The 17973-nt window shown below is 34.1% G+C and overlaps 3 protein-coding genes across 5 annotated transcripts; 1 reads left to right on the top strand and 2 right to left on the bottom strand.

Moving 5' to 3' along the window:
- The first annotated feature begins 202 nt into the window (after positions 1-202).
- On the top strand, positions 203-5582 carry LOC9325848 (protein FAM135B). Of its 3 annotated transcripts, none has more exons than XM_002892496.2 (15): positions 203-466; positions 757-1027; positions 1109-1194; positions 1388-1542; positions 1811-2064; positions 2156-2210; positions 2676-2915; positions 3010-3143; positions 3242-3425; positions 3510-3569; positions 3651-3899; positions 4125-4383; positions 4475-4680; positions 4770-4820; positions 5083-5582. In XM_002892496.2, the coding sequence occupies exons 2-15, from the start codon at positions 855-857 to the stop codon at positions 5383-5385; spliced, it is 2409 nt and encodes an 802-aa protein (XP_002892542.1). In that variant the 5' UTR covers positions 203-466; positions 757-854; the 3' UTR covers positions 5386-5582. The 3 variants fall into 3 exon arrangements, with proteins under 3 accessions (XP_002892542.1, XP_020868566.1, XP_020868565.1); XM_021012907.1 differs by having other exon boundaries at positions 704-1027; positions 3013-3143; XM_021012906.1 differs by having other exon boundaries at positions 704-1027.
- Positions 5583-6615: 1033 nt separating this feature from the next.
- Positions 6616-9259, bottom strand: LOC9325847 (receptor-like protein kinase HAIKU2; the record flags this gene model as incomplete). Its single annotated transcript, XM_021013445.1, has 2 exons — positions 6616-7237; positions 7327-9259. Coding segments are annotated over 2 exons (2307 nt in total), but the record flags the coding sequence as incomplete, so codon positions are not given.
- Positions 9260-11830: 2571 nt separating this feature from the next.
- LOC9325846 (F-box/LRR-repeat protein 4) lies at positions 11831-14531 on the bottom strand. The gene is made up of 5 exons (XM_002889736.2): positions 14051-14531; positions 13210-13628; positions 12562-12720; positions 12398-12476; positions 11831-12291 (listed from the first exon to the last, which is right to left on the bottom strand). Exons 1-5 carry the CDS (start codon positions 14465-14467, stop codon positions 12091-12093), a joined length of 1275 nt encoding a protein of 424 aa, XP_002889782.1. The 5' UTR covers positions 14468-14531; the 3' UTR covers positions 11831-12090.
- Between the last annotated feature and the right edge of the window lie 3442 nt (positions 14532-17973).

Here is a 17973-nt window from a genome sequence, read left to right as displayed (position 1 = left end):
TCAATATAAATAACCAAGTAAATCGGGTTTGGAGTTCATCTCGCAAGGCCAGTAAACGTAGTGGGTCGGATCCACCATTTTACGACAGCACAACAACAAAAAAAGACCAAAAAGAAAAACACATAGTAATTGGTGTCGTTGCATGAACATTCATCCTTTACCCGACAAAAATAATAAAATCTGACTTTTTTTTTTTTTTTTTTTTTTAAACTCTGAATTAAAAGTATCAAAAAAATCCTTGAATCCCTCAAAAACTTGTTTGTTCCCTACCATTATCATTTGTAACTTTCCCAGATCCTCTCTTTTTTTCACCTCTGTTCTTTAGCTCAGGGTTTGTCTGTCCTGCAAAAAGCAAACCCTAAAGCAAATCTGGGTTTTCGTCAGATCTAAGTCTCAAGGCCCACCCATCTTCTCTTTTCAACTCTCTGCTTTGCTCTGCCTTTGATTTTCTTTTTCCCATTTCGAGGTAATGTATGTATATTTATGGTAAAGTTTTGTCATTTCCGCAAATTTTTGACATTTGCAATTCACCGGGCTCAGATTGGAATTTTAGCTTTTGACCTAATTGTGTTGTCTGAGACGACTCTAGGTAGTCGAACATAGATAGATATGTACATTTTAATTTCTCTTTGTTGATTATTCTATATCAGATGAACTCTCCAGTGTTATCGAAATTACAAAGTTCGCATCTTTTTATCTGCAGCTGCTGATTGGCTTTGAATTTTCACTTTAAAGAGTTAGCATCTGGTTATGTAGGAGACATGAGATTTCGAACAAGTTGTCCTACTCGTTCAGGATATCATTGTCCTGAAAACACACATCCAAAGTTTTAGAAGGTGATGTGAGTTCTCCATATGTTACGCCGTCTTGGATGGTTAATTGGACTTAGCCAAAGAAGTAGGCAAACTAAGTCGCTTGATGCTGAGCCTTACGTAGCCAGGGTTAAGCCGGTGCTAATGGTCGACACAGTTCAGGAGATTGCTATTTATATCCATAGGTTTCATAACCTTGATCTTTTCCAGCAAGGGTATGACAGTTTCTCTTCATCTTCCTCTGAGTAAATTGAAGCACTTGTTCTAAAGAGTTGTTGTTTTTTTTATTCTTTTAGATGGTATCAAATAAAAATCAGCATGAGATGGGAGGATGGTGATAACAACTCCTGTGGAATTCCTTCACGAGTTGTTCAGTATGAAGGTACTCTTATCCATCAGCTTTCTTCTGAATCATTTCTTTTGTCTTGCTACGTTCTTGTGATTGAGTCCACTATTCCATGGTGCCAGTGTGTTTCCCTGAATTATATGTCTATTTGTCCTATTTCAGTGTACTGGGAGACTTTATTTATTTTTAGTATAATAACATATAATGGCTCATGTACCGTTTGTCACAGCGCTTGATTCAACCTCAAACGACTCATATGGAGTGTGGAAGATAGATGATAAGGATAGTAGTTTCTTAACACAGCCCTTCCGCATTAAATATGCAAGGCAGGATGTTCGTCTCTGCATGATGGTCTCATTTACTATGCCTCTGGAAAGATATGAGGTACCAGTCTTTCTTTCCTTTTTCCTAGGTATCTTATTTATATGTATTCTCACAACTATGAAGGCTAATACTGAAAAATGAGTTGCATAATATCTAAACAACATGAATTGTTAAAGACTTAAAGTATCTGCGGCGTTGACTTGAGTTTGTGAGGTTATTTTAGCTACTGATCTTGTTCATAGTCAACAACAATAATAATCCAATTTGTGAAAAGTGTTGTACTTGGTTGAGCTTTTGTACAATAAATGACTAGTTGTGATTGACGCAGGGGTCAGCTACATCTGCTGTTATATTGAAGTTTGAGCTTTTGTATTCTCCAATCATTGAGGATATACCAGTGACACATTCAGATGCTTGTCCTGCGGCAGTGCATGAATTTCGTATTCCTCCTAAAGCTCTTTCAGGCGTGCATTCTTACTGTCCAGTGCACTTTGATACCTTTCACGCGGTTCTTATCGATGTAAGTGTCCACGTCAGCGTCATGAAATCCGCTGCTTACAAACGGCCTGCAATTTTATCAAGGTATGCATAATTGACCATTTTTGAATTCCAATTTTTTACTGAGTTTTCTACATCTCTTCAGTTAATATATCAACCAACATGTTTGGTGCAGTGATGCGAGTAATGGTAAAAATTTGGCCAGCGGCAATGTTCAGTCTTCCAAAAAAGTATGTGTTCTTACACCTTCCTTTCAGCATTGCATACTCGTCTCTGATTCAGCAAATTTATTTTTTGCTTTTATGCTCATTCAGAGTCTCTGCAGATGATCTTATCATTGTCGTCTTTAAACAATCGTTCTTTTCTTAGGAAGGTGTAATTTATGCTAGAGTTCTTATTCTACTTTAGAATCTCTACCTTCTGGATGCTTAAGCTGTTGCTGAGCTATCATACATCAGTATTTTGATACTTGCTTTTATGAGTCATATAGAACCCACCAGAATCTTCAGTCTTGTTGGCATTGTTTGTATAAAGCTGCAAATAGCATGGTTTCACAGAACTTACTAAGCTCTCTGTTTTGTAGTAAATTATTCCCATTTTTTAAAATCAGATTCTAACAACATTGGCTAGTAAGGCCCCTCTGTCTCGAGATTTTTACAATACTATTATTGATTGATTGTTTTGTAACTCACTAGGCCTTTACTCAAATCGCTTCTGCTGACAAGAAGCTGGTGTCATTTGTGAAAGCCTTACTCGGAGCTCGTGACACTTTGCTTGAAGAAATGCAAAGGCTTAGCAAGGCAGTTGGTCAAACAATTGACTTGTCTGAGTTTGTATCCAGTATGGACAATGCTCTTTTATCTGACTCAGCTTCAACGGGGAAATCTGTTGAAGTTGAAGGTTCAGGACAAGGCAAGCAACAAAACAATCTTGAGGTCCTTGCTTTATTGTACTGCAGAGTATTCTATATCTATTACCGTGTTTTGATATCTTCTGGAATATAAGCTCTTCTCTCCATTTTTGACACAGAAGTTGAATGGCCCATTTGATTTAGCAAGTGATGACTGGCTTCACAACTTCTCAAAAGAGCATCTATCTCGCACATTCCACTTACTGGGCACCCAGCTCCATTATCTTTGGAATACCTTTCTGACATTTCATCGGTAATTTTCCTTGGACATCCATAGTCAAATAAGCCTATAGGTTTATTTTGTTTGCGAAGTTATCTTCTGATCATTGATCTTATTTGTCCCATTTTCAGGGATAATTACACAAAAATCTTGGAATATCTTCGCGATATCTGGACTAAAGATCGAAGAGCGGAATGGTCAATATGGATGGTGTACTCCAAGGTTGAAATGCCACATCATTTTATAAGTGGAATGGACGACATTTCAAACCATAGTTCACACAAAAGAGTCTCAAGTGTGTTGAAGCCGAATGATGTGAGTTATATAGTTAGTGATTATTTTTCAAATTTATCAGAATGCCAGCTAGGCTCTACTCATTCAATTTTTGCTCTTATGCAGCCTGCACAAGTTGCAGCCACCCGCGCTGAACTTCACCGTCGAAGTATTGCACAAATGAGGGTCTGTTATATTAGTTTCGTGATTCAGTTACCTGTTGGTTTCGTTAGTTGTAAAATTTGATTAATTATAACTAAATTGCAGATAAACAACCGGGCAATACAAGACATGCATATATTTGGTGATCCAATGCGGGTTCCTATAGTTATAATTGAACGTGTTTGGAATGCACCAAGGCGTACGTTCAGTGATAATTCGTACATGAGACATGTTGATAGAATCGATTCTAGCTTACTTAATGGGCATGATGATGAGAGTGGGACGAAAAAACATAACAACCCACAGCATACTGGGCGTGAGCTGAAGATCGTTGTTTTTGTTCATGGTTTCCAGGCAAGTATCTTCTAGATGAGTGAATCCCTTTCTCTTTCTTAAGCTTATGGAATAATATACCTTTTGTCTATAAATCATTGTGTTTACTGGCACAGTGTCCATACTCCATATATGTTAGAGCTGCTTCTTTTTTTTGTTTCTGTTCTACTTTTGCAGTTACAGTTTGCTTTTGTATCATGATAGATTTTTGTTCGTTACATGATAGATTTTTGTTAACTGCTATAGGGGCATCACTTAGACCTAAGGCTTATCCGGAATCAGTGGCTCCTAATTGATCCAAAGATAGAGTTTCTCATGTCTGAGGCAAATGAGGAGAAAACACATGGCGATTTTAGGGAAATGGGTCAGAGGCTTGCGCAGGAAGTTGTTTCTTTTTTCAAGAGGAAAAAGGATAAACATGCGAGATATGGGCGCTTGAAAAACATTAAGCTGAGTTTTGTTGGACATTCAATCGGTAACGTCATCATCAGAGCTGCAATAGCTGGTATGTTCTTAGAATCTCTCAGACAATGTTTAAAACGGTTCTTAGATCGGTTTTGGTGTTTATCATTATTGCCGACATGTATTTGTTGCAGATAGTTTGATGGATCCATACAGGAAGTATTTTCATACATATCTATCGCTTTCGGGTCCACACTTGGGTTATCTATACAGTTCAAATTCCTTGTTTAATTCTGGACTTTGGCTCCTGAAGAAGTTAAAGAGTACTCAGGTTATTCATCAGCTTACGCTCACAGATGATCCTGATCTCCAGAATACTTTCTTTTACAAGCTCTGCAAGGTAGAGAAAGTTCTTAACATTTCATCAAGATATTGTACAAACAGACCTTTGCTCTTTGGTTCTAATGTTTGTTTTGAAATTCTTTCCAGCAAAAGACGTTGGGCAGTTTCAAGAATATAATTCTCCTGTCTTCGCCTCAGGTACATTCCATTACACTTATGCGAATACAATAGTAATTAATGCGAGCAACCTCTGGTTCTAAGCCTTCAAAATGGACTTCTCAGTTTTGACATTTACATACTGTATATCAAAACAATCACTTTTATAGATTTAACAAAATTGTAGAGACAAGGATATTTTGATCACCAAATACAAGATTTGATGCTAGCTGCAAAAATGTTGATGCACAAGCGCTAATTCTTTTGTATTTTGTAATTAGAGCCATGTCTTTTGCTATTGCAGGATGGTTATGTTCCATATCACTCAGCTAGGATTGAGTCATGCCAACCAGCTTCTTTTGACAACTCAAAAAGAGGCGTTGCTTTCTTGGAGATGCTTAATAACTGTATGGACCAAATACGTGGGCCATCCCCTGAAACTCCTCACCACCAGAGAGTGTTCATGCGCTGCGATGTCAACTTCGACACAACCTTGTATGGTCGTAACCTGAACTCATTCATCGGCCGTGCTGCTCACATCGAGTTCTTGGAGTCTGATATCTTTGCAAGATTCATAATGTGGTCATTCCAAGATCTATTCCGCTGATGAATCTTGGTTTATGGAGAAATTTTTGAGATAGAGAAGGATACAAAAAAAACTGTTGTATATTAAGTAGGACAATTCTTTTGTTAGTTTGTGTACTCGCAATCGGAAGAAGTTACTAATTGTATGTTACCTCAACTCTGGTCCCTGTATGGTTTTGAGCTTCTAAGCCTCTCTATGGATCATTAAGCTGTGGCGTATTAGATTCGTTTAGTCCGGCCTGTTGTTGTTAGTGATTCGGGTCTGGTTCTTTGGCCAATCCACGGTTAATTGTCCAAAATACATCAGGATCAACCGGTTCGATCTGGTTCCTAGCGAATTTTTTAGTCTTACAAAATCAAGTTCAACCACTAACAAGACTAGGCAATTTAGTGGGTTTTTTGGTCCGCCACACATTAATGCATGTTTTTTTTAATGTTTTAACTACAATGAATTGGATCATGTGATAAACAATGTTATTACTTAAAAGCTTGTGATGAGTGTGATTAATCATTGGCAGTTAATGCGTTCTTTGGATTGAATTGCTAACCAAGGGAAGAAAAAGATACTAATTTGTTAAAGTTGTAAGATTAGTATAGTGGCAATGTGTTAGGTACCGAATAAACAATGGTGCATAATCAATTTTTATCCATTTTTGATTTTAGCTCTGTAACTAATGCAATTGTACAAACTGAATCAATTATGGAAATTTTGCAAATTGCACATGTGAACGCTTCTTTTAGATGACGTTAACGAGATTAATTTACTATCCGCTAATGAGTTTTGCTCTATCTAATCAAAAACTAAAATGTAAAATATCTCTAATCCTACGCTTTTAAAGTCATCATTATAAGAGATTAAGAATTGCCGACCACTTTCAGAAAGATAATACAAGTTTATCGTTCGAAACAATGCAGAGAAGCATTATTGTCTGCTTGTGAAGAATGAAGAAATATACAATTTCCCCTTCTTCTTCTTTTATTATGTTGTTGGTCAAAGTGGGCAACTACAAAAGTTTTTGAGCATACGTAGATTTGACTAACTTTTTAGAAATCACACGAGAGGATATTACAATAATAATTGGTCTATGTCATCACACCAAGAATCCAATTTGCATTTGGTTTCCTTTTGAGAATTTTCTGAATCAAATAATATAATAAAATCAACCTGAATCAAATATGCATGTTGACGAAAAATAAATATAAGCTGTGATTGAAAACTGATTGTTCTTAAGTAAAGCATCTAAGGACCATAAATTTAACAGAGTTGTTGACCTTCTTCATTAACTAATTTGAAAACCTTAAAATTCTACAATTACAAGAAAATAGTTTACATGAGATCATTACAATACCTATGATTTCATAACCAGAAGTAGTACTAGAATCACATTCTCCATCTAAACTCTTACGTCTTAATAGATTTAGATGATCCACATTAGTCTCTCTCTAAGTTTCTTAGTTACCAAAATAGACCCCAAAAGAGTGACTTTGGTCCCTCAATCATCAACTTATTTCTTTGATCTTCACATCACTCTCTTTGCTGATCACAATCCCCATCAATCTGCATGGTTCCGCGTCCTCGATCATTTGAACCACGCTCCTCATCGTCGGTCTTAGTCCAGGAAGTCTCGCCGTGCAGAGGATTGCAATCCTCAGTATCTTGATTGCATCTTCTCTATACATTTCTCCTATCTTCTTGTCCACAATCTCCATCACACTCTCTTTGCTCTTCAGATTGTTGCTCACCCAATTCACTATGTCTTTGCTCTCTCCAAACTCTGCCTCTATCGGTTTTTTCCCTGTGACCAGCTCCATCAACACGACCCCGAAGCTATATACATCGCATTTCTCAGTCACTTTTGACGCATATCCATACTCTGCAACAAGATTTTTAAATGTTAAAATGTAATTCAAAATGTAAGACCATAAAAAGTTGATGATATAAGAATTTAGTCTCTTCATATACCTGGAGCTATGTAGCCATAGGTTCCCGCAACGACATGGGTGGAATCTGGACCGCCATTGCTGGCCTGAAGAATCTTGGCAAGACCAAAATCCGCAATCCTAGGTTTCAAGTACTCATCTAGCAATATGTTGCTTGATTTAACATCACGGTGAATTACCGGTCTCTCATACCCATGATGCAAGTACTCAAGCCCTTTCGCTGCACCAAGAGCTATATCATACCGTGTTTCCCAACCGAGATTCGATTTCTTGCAAGAGTGAAGCATGTCCCATAAGCTTCCATTAGGCAAGTACTCGTACACCAGCAAGCTTGAGTCATCGCTCGTGATGCTACAATAGAGTTTTACCACATTTAAGTGTCGTATTGAGCTAAGCGTTTGCACCTCTGTTTCAAACTCCTTCGATCTTCCTTCCCGTTCAGTGAGAATCGGCATTGCACTGCTGAAATTTTTCTGAGTACTACTACACCGGATGTGTTTGACCGCAACTTCTTTACCATCACCAAGTACTACTCTGTACACATCGCCACAACCTCCTCTACCGATCAAATTCTCTTCTTTGATTGAATCGATGATATCATCTTCAGTGAAACTCATCTTTCGGAATGACTTTATACTCCAAGACTCGTGTTTAAGCGAACGGCCTTCCTTCTTCTCTGTTTTCTTCAGGTACAAGAAAAACACAAGAGACGCAAGCAAGATCAGTGACCCGAAAACTATACACAGCACGAATACGCGAGTGTCTCCATGCGATCTCGAAGGATTTATGCACCGGTTAAACGATTTGATCGTCATGCTACAGAGTCCAGGATTGCCATTGAAGCTACCATTATATGATGACAAACTCAGAGGGATACGACCGGATAATCTGTTGTTAGACAGATCAAGAAGGCTAAGCCTTAGAGACGACAAACTCTCTGGGATTCTCCCGGTGAGCTTATTGTCTGAAAGATTCAAAGCGTTGAGCGTCGGAAGAGATCCAAGCGTGTGCGGGATTTCACCGGATAGCGAGTTTTGAGCCATGTTTACATCGCTGAGCATCGAGCATGATCCAATCGAGTCCGGTATCTCACCAGAGAAGTCATTGCTCTGCATCTTCAGACTGCTAAGTCCCTTCAGTTTCCCAATGGAGCTCGGAATCTTCCCGGTAAACCGGTTATTGTTAAGCTCAACCTTAGTCAAAGATTTAGTGTCACCTATCTCCTCCGGCAGCTCATCAGACAACTTGTTGAACCCTAGATACAATGCTCCGAGCATTTTACCGTTCTTTATATCGGCAGTGATCGGACCTTCGAAGTTATTCATCTCTATATCGATGATCTCGAGCTTCGGTAAGCCCCAAAGTCCCGCGGGAACAGTTCCGTTAAGCGAGTTCTCGCTTACTCTGAACCGTTCCAGAGTCAAACAGCTAGCGTACGAGTCAGGGATGGAGCCAGTGAGATTGTTTTGCAGGAGAAGCAGAGCTTTCATCTTCCCGTTCTTGCACATATCTGGAGGGATAGGTCCGGTTAAGAGATTCTCTGATGCGTCGATGAAATCAAAATCGGCAAGTGAACCGAGTCCTTGAGGCAGAGAACCGGTTAACTTGTTGGTATACAGAGAGAGATTCACGAGATCCTTGAATTCGCCAAACTCCATCGGAATCTCACCGGAGAATTCGTTTTCGAACATTTGTAGTGAAACGAGATTAGTCAGAGACCTGAGCTCCGATAAATCGCCTTGTAGAAGATTTGTTGAAGCATCCAAGTAAGTCAGATTCTTCAGGTTTCCGAATCCGGTAGGAAGTTTTCCGGTCAAGGAGTTGTTGTAAAGCTCTAACTGCCAAAGATTGGTGAGTTTCGAGATCTCCGACGGAATCTCTCCGGTTAAACTGCTATCGGCAATCTCCAAATTCCGAAGCTCCGTCAAATTTCGTTTTTTGTAAACTATATTTTTTTCAACAAAATAATAAAAACAGTTATATCATTATTTATCAATTATATTTAATGAAATAATTTGTAAATTTTAAATAATCAAATAAAATAATTATTGATTATATTATATTATTTAGAACAAAACAATGTTATATGGGTCTAAATAGGTTTAAATGGGTAAAGGAAATTTAAATGTGTTTAAATGGGAAGGATAAATGGGGTATAAACTTAAATGAGGTTAAATAGGGTGGATCTAAATGGGGTGGGTTTTAAATGGGGTCGATTTAAATAGGGTGAATTAGCCCATATTAACATCTCTACTTAAAGGAGTAGGTTAAATCAAAGATACAGGTTTCTTATTAGTTATTAGGTTAAATTATTTTAAACTTTGATAAGAGTAAAATCAATTAAAGTGAGAAGATCCTGCGACCACTCTCGCAGACCACTAAGTTTCCCTATCTTATTATATAAAGTATGGTTTTCAAAGTTAAAAAAAAAAAAAATAAATAAATAAAGTATGGTTTTCAAAGTTAATAACTCATAGGATCGTGACACGTGGCAAATCTATCGATCTTAGATTTTGACATGTGTAAATCAAAAATTTCATTTATATTTAAAAATATATATTTTAATTAAACAAGAAAAAAATCAGGCAAGTTTATTAAAAAGGAAACATACGTTATTATATAACTAATATGATATATTTTGGTTTCTCAAAATTAGTAATTAATAGTATCATGAACCTATGAGTCAAAATTAGTAATTAATAGTATCAGTCAAATTTTTTATCATGTGTCATGATTTAATTTACAATTTTCTATTATTTATCTCAATTTCCTTTCCAATTAGAAATATGTGAAGAATTATTTAAAATAGTCCTCATATTATTTATTTGAGTTGATTTTTTCAATTAAAATATGAGAGATTAATTTTTTTTCCTTTTTGTAATATTTTTTACTTAACTGTGTTTTTTGTTTGTCTTCAATTATGATTGTAGTATTGTGAGATTGTCATGATTTAAATTACAGTTTTACATTATTTATAGAAATTTATTTTCTAAATAGAAATATGTGAAGACTTTAAGTAAAGTTTTATATTGTTTATTTGAAATTCTTGAATATGTAAGAACCATATATGCTTCTTCTTTGTTTTTGATATTTTGAATTTAATTATACTACTTCAAAATTATTTATTTAAATTTCTATGTTCATATTTAAATTATATATAAGATTCATATATCATCGTGCTTCTAATTTTTTGAATTTATCAATTTTTATTAATTGATCATAAAGTCATTAAAATCAAGTATACCGGAATCGATCCCGCAACGTTAGCTTGGAAGGCTATGGGATTTAGTCGATTTATCATCTTTATATTTTTAACGTGTTTAATTCAAAACCATTTGGTTTCATTCACCAACTTTATGATGAATATTTTTAATTCTTCATATAAGTATGTTGTGAGTTATTGTTATGTGATATATCTTTCATTCAAAATAATTTTGAATTAATAATTTTAGTGGTTAAAGAAACAATGCAACAGTGAAAAAAGTAAATATTTTTTTACTTTTGAAAGAAAAATTTCACTTACAACGTTGTTAATTAGTTTTTTTGTTAAATTTAATTTTCATTTTTAAAAAATTAAACCCGTCCGATGGACGGGTCATTATCTAGTATATGTATATGCTGAAGATGTACAAGTTTTAGTCGAGAAGTCCTCTCTCTCTCTCTCCCATGCATATATAGAAAAGCATGAAAAGCATGTACGTATTAGCTCCATATATGCATGTTTGGTAAAAATCTATCACTTCTTTCTTTGCCAAACAGATTACATTTAGGGGGTGTTATTGGTTTGGGATTTAGAAAGACTTTTAGTGACTTGATAATAAAGGATTTTAAAAGATTGTTAAAAAGTTTTATATTATCTTGATGATTTATTTTCCAAAATCTTGTAAAGTCTTTAAAACTTTTTTCCATAATCTTGTATACTCTTGATAACTTTTCCAAACTTTTCCTACAAAATATTTCCAAAATCTTGTCCAATTTTTATTAACGTCTAGTGACCATCTTCTATCTTCTATATAACATGTTCTGTGTAGGCCTGGTTTTCTTCTATATACTAGGTTGTTTATCAGAGTTACAGAGGTACGCTTCTTCTATCATAATACTCGCTTATGAATTTCGTGTGTCGATCGTTAGATTCTTGTATGTTCATATAATATTTACTTGTTTTCATTGTGTTTGGATCTTTTGATTCTCTAGCACCAAAATTGCTGGAGAACAGGAGAAGCAGCGACGGAGACGATTCCGGTGTCAAAGATTGCTGACACATACAAAGTCATGGACTCTATTCACAATCTCTCTATTTTATGGAGGAGTTTTCATGACTTTTTTTATGAAGAAAATTATATAAAATCCTAAACCAATAACATAATATTTTAATTTATCAACAATCCAAGATTCTTTTGTTTTAATTGAATAACACAAAACTTTTAATGACTCTATAAAACTCTTAATCCAATAACACTAGATTTATAAAGATTTTAGATTACTTTTTATAAATCTCAAACCAATAACACCAAATTGTAATAGAGTTTTTAAAAATCTTGATTGAATAACAACATATTCTACATAACTTTTAAACTCATTAAAAGTCTTTCTAAATCCCAAACCAATAACACCCCCTTAAAATTTAGATTGAAAGATTACATTTAAAATCTAGCTTTTCTGAGTACTTGCTTGCATCCAAAACACATAAGTTGTCTCATACATGAAAAATATATCACTTCAAAACCCCCAAGTCTTTTACGATATGTTAAGAAAGTCTATCACTTCTTTGTCAACCAGATTACATTTAAGATCTGATCACTTCAGCAGCTTCAAGAGCTTTTCTGAGTACCTTCTTGCATCCAAAACCCCTAACTTGGCTTAGTGACGGGCAACCAACGAGTATCTTGCATACATCTTCTCCAGTGATTTTCTGACACCAAGATAGGTCAAGATACCATAAACTCTTGCAACACTCAGATAAAGTCGTGGCAGTTTGTTGAGCAACCTGCAGGCAGTGAAGAGATCCAAAACCAAATTCAAAATGTGACATTACTTGTAGTAAAGCAAGCAAGAAGCCAATGAAGAGAACGAGGCATGCTTAAGGTACTAACCTCCCTGATTTTATGAAGGCACAACTGTTGCAGAGAAGGTCCTGGCCCTTCTTCAAGAAAAGTAGCTATAGCCTGATCACTGCCAGGTATAATACCAAGTTAAATGAATGCATGAATCAACTTTGTGATGTAATAAAAGTTAGAGACACATGGGATGGGCAAACCTGAAACTGTTACTCCCAAATTTGAGAACGCACAGCGAACTGCAGACAGACATATATTTCAGGGCCATGTCGGTCAACTTAACCACGCCCCAAACATCAAGTGCACCTAGATTTGCACAATATTTTCCAATTGCTTGGATGGAGACGTCACTTACATCCCTATATACCACAAAGGAAATAGAAAGCGTGCTCAGCTATTTAAACGAATTCCTAATTTCTTTGTAAACACAAAAAAAAAGTCAGAAAATCCAGTCTACATGGAGGAAATTTGGAGAAAAACAGACTGAAATTGCTTAAACCAATGGGGAACAAAGATACCAAAACGAATTCCCTCTTTGTAAACACAAAAGCTAAGTCCTAAAATCCAGTCTATATGCAGGAAATTTGGAGAAAAACAGACTGAAATTGCTTAAACCACTGAAACCAATGGAAAACAAAGATCTTGGACAAGATACCAAAACGAATTCCCTCTTTGTAAACACAAAAACAAAGTCAGAAAATCCAGTTTCTATGCAGGAAATTTGGAGAAAAACATATTGAAATTGCTTAAACCAATGAAACCAATGGGGAACAAAGATCTTAGACAATATATGCAAGAAACTGGGGAAAATAGTTTCTAGCGTGACTATATAAAGATAGTAGACTTACTCGCATCTGGCAAGAGAAAGACCAGTCAACTTAGAACCGCAGACTTCAAGAAACTTGACAACGAAACCATCATCAACACCTTCAACTCCTGCGATTGAAAAATATTCGAGGGACTTGAAGTTTTTTACGACCTCTGAAACTTGAGATAGGTCGATTTGACAGCCTTCAATGTCAAGACCTCTCAGAGTGGCTCCAAAGTTGTTGACCAGAATCACCATCGCAAAGGATGTGAGCATAGAGCACTCTGAGAGGTCAATTAACTCAAGTGAAGGAGCAGCCTTTGAGATCGAGTCCAGCGCATTATCAGTCAGACGGAATGCACCCCTCAGAGATAACGATGACAACACTGGAAATCTGTTTGATGAGATGGACAACAAGCTATCTGTATGGGCTTGTGCACAGAAGTAGAGTATTAAGACCTGGGATTAAAAAACAAAAACAGTTAAATACCAGAAAAAATCTCTTTGACGTTCAGGACAAAAGAAACAAATGAGGAAGAAAGATCTTAGATAAGTTAACTCAAACCAGACAAAAACTAAGTCAGAAAATCCAATCTATATGCAGGAAATTGGAGAAAAACGGACTGAACTTAGTTGACAAAGAAACCAATGGGGAAAAGATCTTAGAGAAGCTACTAAAACGTTCTCTCTAAAAGACAAAAATTGAGTCAGACTATCAAGTCTATATGCAGGAAATTGGATAAAAACAAACTGAACTTACGAAAACATTGGTTTATTTGTCCAAAAGAAACAAATGTGGGGAACAAAGTTCTTACACAACAACAACCAAGTAAAATCGAGTCTATATGCAGGAAACTTGGAGAAAAACAAACTGAACTTACTTGCAACTTATCTCCGTTACAGGCAGAGAGAATATCTTTCACATCATTCTCTTCCAAACTTGAGCAGTCCTTGACAATAACCTCAGCTGGCGAATCTTGAACCAAAAGCTTCACGAAATTGGCATCGATCTTACTCAAACGAGGCACCATAGACGCTATCCTGCTTTTCAAATCATCTGGTACAAGTTGCAGAGAAGATAACGCATGTGAGTTTTCCGCAACTCCTCGCAGACACAGATCTAAGAGCTTCGGTCGCACCGGCGGGCGATTTCTCCTGATTTGACCCCATGTGTCAAGAAAGAAGCTACCACCATCCTCTGTTTCTGCAACAGCCAACGCATCTTCATCAATCGATTCCTCAGAATCCACAAAAAATCGGGGCGTTCTTGCATCTGCTCTCCAATCACGAAGTACCATCTCCGACGAATCACGCGCCAACACTGCTCCAGTTTTCTCTGATAAACTAAAACCCTAGTTCTCATGATACTAACAAACGAACGAATATGGATTATTGGGTTGGGCCCATTTGGTTGGCCCATCACAGTTTAGTGATTAATATTTCTAAGATAATATATATTCCTATTATAATTGGTGTCATTGAATAAATTAGTTCAATAAATTTGTTTTAAGCGAGATTTCAAGTGTCTCGAATACTTTTAATAGTACCGATCATAATTTTCCAAAGCCAATTTCTGATATGTATCAACATATCCTAGGCAGGGCGGCTTATGTATAGGGGTCGGTATTCCGATCGAATGGTACAGGGAGACCGTGACGATTTTGTCCAAGTTGGTAAAAATAATCGCCGATCCGATTGGTTGATTTTTAAGTTGTGTTCTTATTTCACTGAGGATGACTAACTTTTATTTCTTTTCTGAGAAAAAAAAAAATTAAAAGAAGACGAGTTTGAATGACCAAACTAAATTTGCTCATGTACTGTGATTGATGTAGTAATCCTAGGCTTTCGGAAATGACCGAGAAAATACTGCTAGTTATACCTTTAATTCAACAACAATTCTACAAAATCGACACAAATTATACAAAAACAATTCCAATATGCAATCAAATTCTACACAATCTACATATACATTTTTACAGGGGATTTTTGCATAAACTCTTTTGGATCCGGGTTTGACCCGGTTTTAGTCTGTTCGGATCTTGGATAAGCAATTTTAGGGATGTTGTCTTAATTACAAACTGATAAATGAAGCCATGTTGTCTTTAATTCATCTACTTATTCCGTTTAATGTTTCTTTAATTACAAAGAAGTTACCTATTTTAATGGTAAATAATCTTTCATATTAATGACTCTAATAAATAGCCAATTTTAATGGAAAATCGTTTTTCATATTTATGCTCATAATAAATGTCCAGATTTTAACAATAAATATATTATGAAATTATAAAGAAAAATGTATTTATTTTTTAACAATATATATATATATATATATTATGTTAATAAATTTGTGTAAATACTCCAATAATAAGCTACATCATTTTTCTTTTACAATAACAGATTAAATATAGGCAATTCCCCATTTAAATTGCAATAAATTTAAAATCAAAATAACAATTAATATATACATCCATAAGGAAATCATAATAAAATATGTTTATTTGAAGATTATATATCCTAATCTTCACATAATCCATAATTATGTTTTTGATATATTTGAATATCTAATATTAAATTTCTAAAGGATTCTCAAAATATTTTTTATAATAAATATTGTTTTTACGAATAATATTTTGTTTTGTTATAAAAAGTAATATTTGTTATTTTTCTAAATTATTTTTGTAATTAAATTACATAAATATTAATAATAATTTGTCTACACCATCAAATGAAAATAGTTAGTTATATAATCTTTTATTTAATATTACTATATATATATATTTTGGTAATATTTTATGATGTGGGTGAACAAATTATTTTCGTATTTATGTAAACAAAACAATAAAATCTAAATTAGTTTAAAATTTGAGATACTATAATCCCAAAAATAAAACTAATTGGAAACTAATCGCAACAATCATTCTACATAAATGACATATTCTTTACAACATTACTAAATCGCATTTACTGCATTATTCGTTTCCAATTATGATTACAAATCTTTGATTAATTTAATGGTATTAAACTCATATCTACATATTCATTTTTACAGGTTTTATTTGCTTTTAATCATTTGGATCCGGGTTTTACCCGGTTTAAACCTATTCGGATCTAGAATAAGAGATTTAAGGAATATTGTAATAAAAACGACATTTAAGACTAAATTAAACATACAATTCGTTTTAATCTTATTTCCTTAACTACTTCCCACATTAATTGGTTCTATTCCTTTTTATCAATAGTAGCATTAAAGATTTTCCGTTTACGAATCTTGCAAAAATCTCTGCTTAGTCCACGATTAGTTTCTAAAATAAAATCTCCGAGATATTTGATAGCATTTAATTAATACCAAATTATCATTTAATTCTACATATCTCTAACCAAAAAAACGTCATTAATATAGATAATTACACATATATTTATGTTTCCTTATTCCTTAACTTCTTCCCATATTAATAGGCTATATTACTCTTTATCTTGAGATGATTTTCGAATATTTATGCCATCTTAACTAATTACATCCACATACCATATATCATCTATATTCTCTTTATATTATGCAATAAAATATTTTTAAAACATAATTATGGCTAATTAAATTCTTTCCATTATATGGTTCCCTTCTCTAATTGAATCCATAATTCCCGCCCAAGAAAATCTCAACGATGATACCATAATTATATACTCTTCGATATTTTTCTTAACATTTGATTTTAAGAAACAAAGTTATGACTATAATTATTTTTTTAATTCGGTTTAATGTGATTTCCTAAACTAATTACCACATTAATCGGCTCTATTCCTTTTAAATGGTTGCTTAGCTTTTTTTTAAGATTCTCTGCAAAACCAAATCATTTACAATCTTTTTCAAATAAATTTTGTTATATAACGATTTCCTAATCTTTCCTTAAACATATCCTAAACTTTCGTTGTATATAATATCTTTGATTTTCTACTTTCTCTCCAAGATATTATCAAACTACCTTAACAATAAACCTAGATGCCTACCTACCCTATAAATACCACAGTTTTACTCGATTAGAAGACTCATCAAACAAATACCTCTTCTTACCCATTCCAATCTTTATTTGTTATATGAACTTTCATTTTTCTGATTCATGAATTTACTAAACATTTGATGTCTTGCGCAGATAATCTTATACAAGATGAGCAACCCATTGATGATTGCCATTATCAAGAGCATATGCTTTAAATTTACGTCAGATTCTTTCATATGGTTAGTTTTTTTTATTCACCCTATTTTTTCTAGGTAAATCTTCATGTTTAATGATAATCTTAATATATATATATATATAAAAGATAACTACACTTTGATAGCATTGATTTTTAAAAAACTTAAACGAAAAAATAAAAAACGAAAATACAAACTATAACCCAAATGTTTTGAATTCCACTCATGCTTACAAATGAGATCAACAATTTCATACATCCAAATTGTAAGACATATATAATTGATTGTAAATTTTATTACTGTAATAATTCTTATTAAAGTATACTTATTAAACTCATAAACTCTAATTTCTATAGTATATAGTATAAATGTGGATCCAAATATTTAAAATTTATTAAAAAAATAAATATTATAATTATTTAAACTTTTAAAAAAGTCTAACTTTATTAAACGTTTTAATTATTTATAATATTATAACTTTTATGAAGTTTCAAATATTATAAATATTTGAATTTTATAAGAATTTATAAGTAGTTTAAACATTATAAATATTTATAAAAGATATTAATACGAGACGGTATACTACGGGTGAAATCCTAGATATAACAATCAAAA

This window comes from Arabidopsis lyrata (assembly GCF_000004255.2).
Source record: "Arabidopsis lyrata subsp. lyrata unplaced genomic scaffold ARALYscaffold_1, whole genome shotgun sequence".
NCBI classification, from domain to species: domain Eukaryota; kingdom Viridiplantae; phylum Streptophyta; class Magnoliopsida; order Brassicales; family Brassicaceae; genus Arabidopsis; species Arabidopsis lyrata.
Note: the sequence above shows the minus strand (reverse complement) of the source record. Positions and strands in the feature narration are given on the sequence as shown.

Excerpts from the sequence above, each read along its gene's own strand:
- LOC9325846 (XM_002889736.2), bottom strand. The coding sequence starts at position 14,467 with ATGGTACTTCGTGATTGGAGAGCAGATGCAAGAACGCCCCGATTTTTT. Across the intron at positions 13,629-14,050 it reads GTAACGGAGATAAGTTGCAA|GTCTTAATACTCTACTTCTG; the intron begins GTAAGTTCAGTT and ends TTTTAATCCCAG. Across the intron at positions 12,477-12,561 it reads TTTGGGAGTAACAGTTTCAG|TGATCAGGCTATAGCTACTT; the intron begins GTTTGCCCATCC and ends TATACCTGGCAG.
- LOC9325848 (XM_002892496.2), top strand. The coding sequence starts at position 855 with ATGTTACGCCGTCTTGGATGGTTAATTGGACTTAGCCAAAGAAGTAGG. Across the intron at positions 2,211-2,675 it reads ATGTTCAGTCTTCCAAAAAA|GCCTTTACTCAAATCGCTTC; the intron begins GTATGTGTTCTT and ends GTAACTCACTAG. Across the intron at positions 2,916-3,009 it reads AGCAACAAAACAATCTTGAG|AAGTTGAATGGCCCATTTGA; the intron begins GTCCTTGCTTTA and ends TTTTTGACACAG.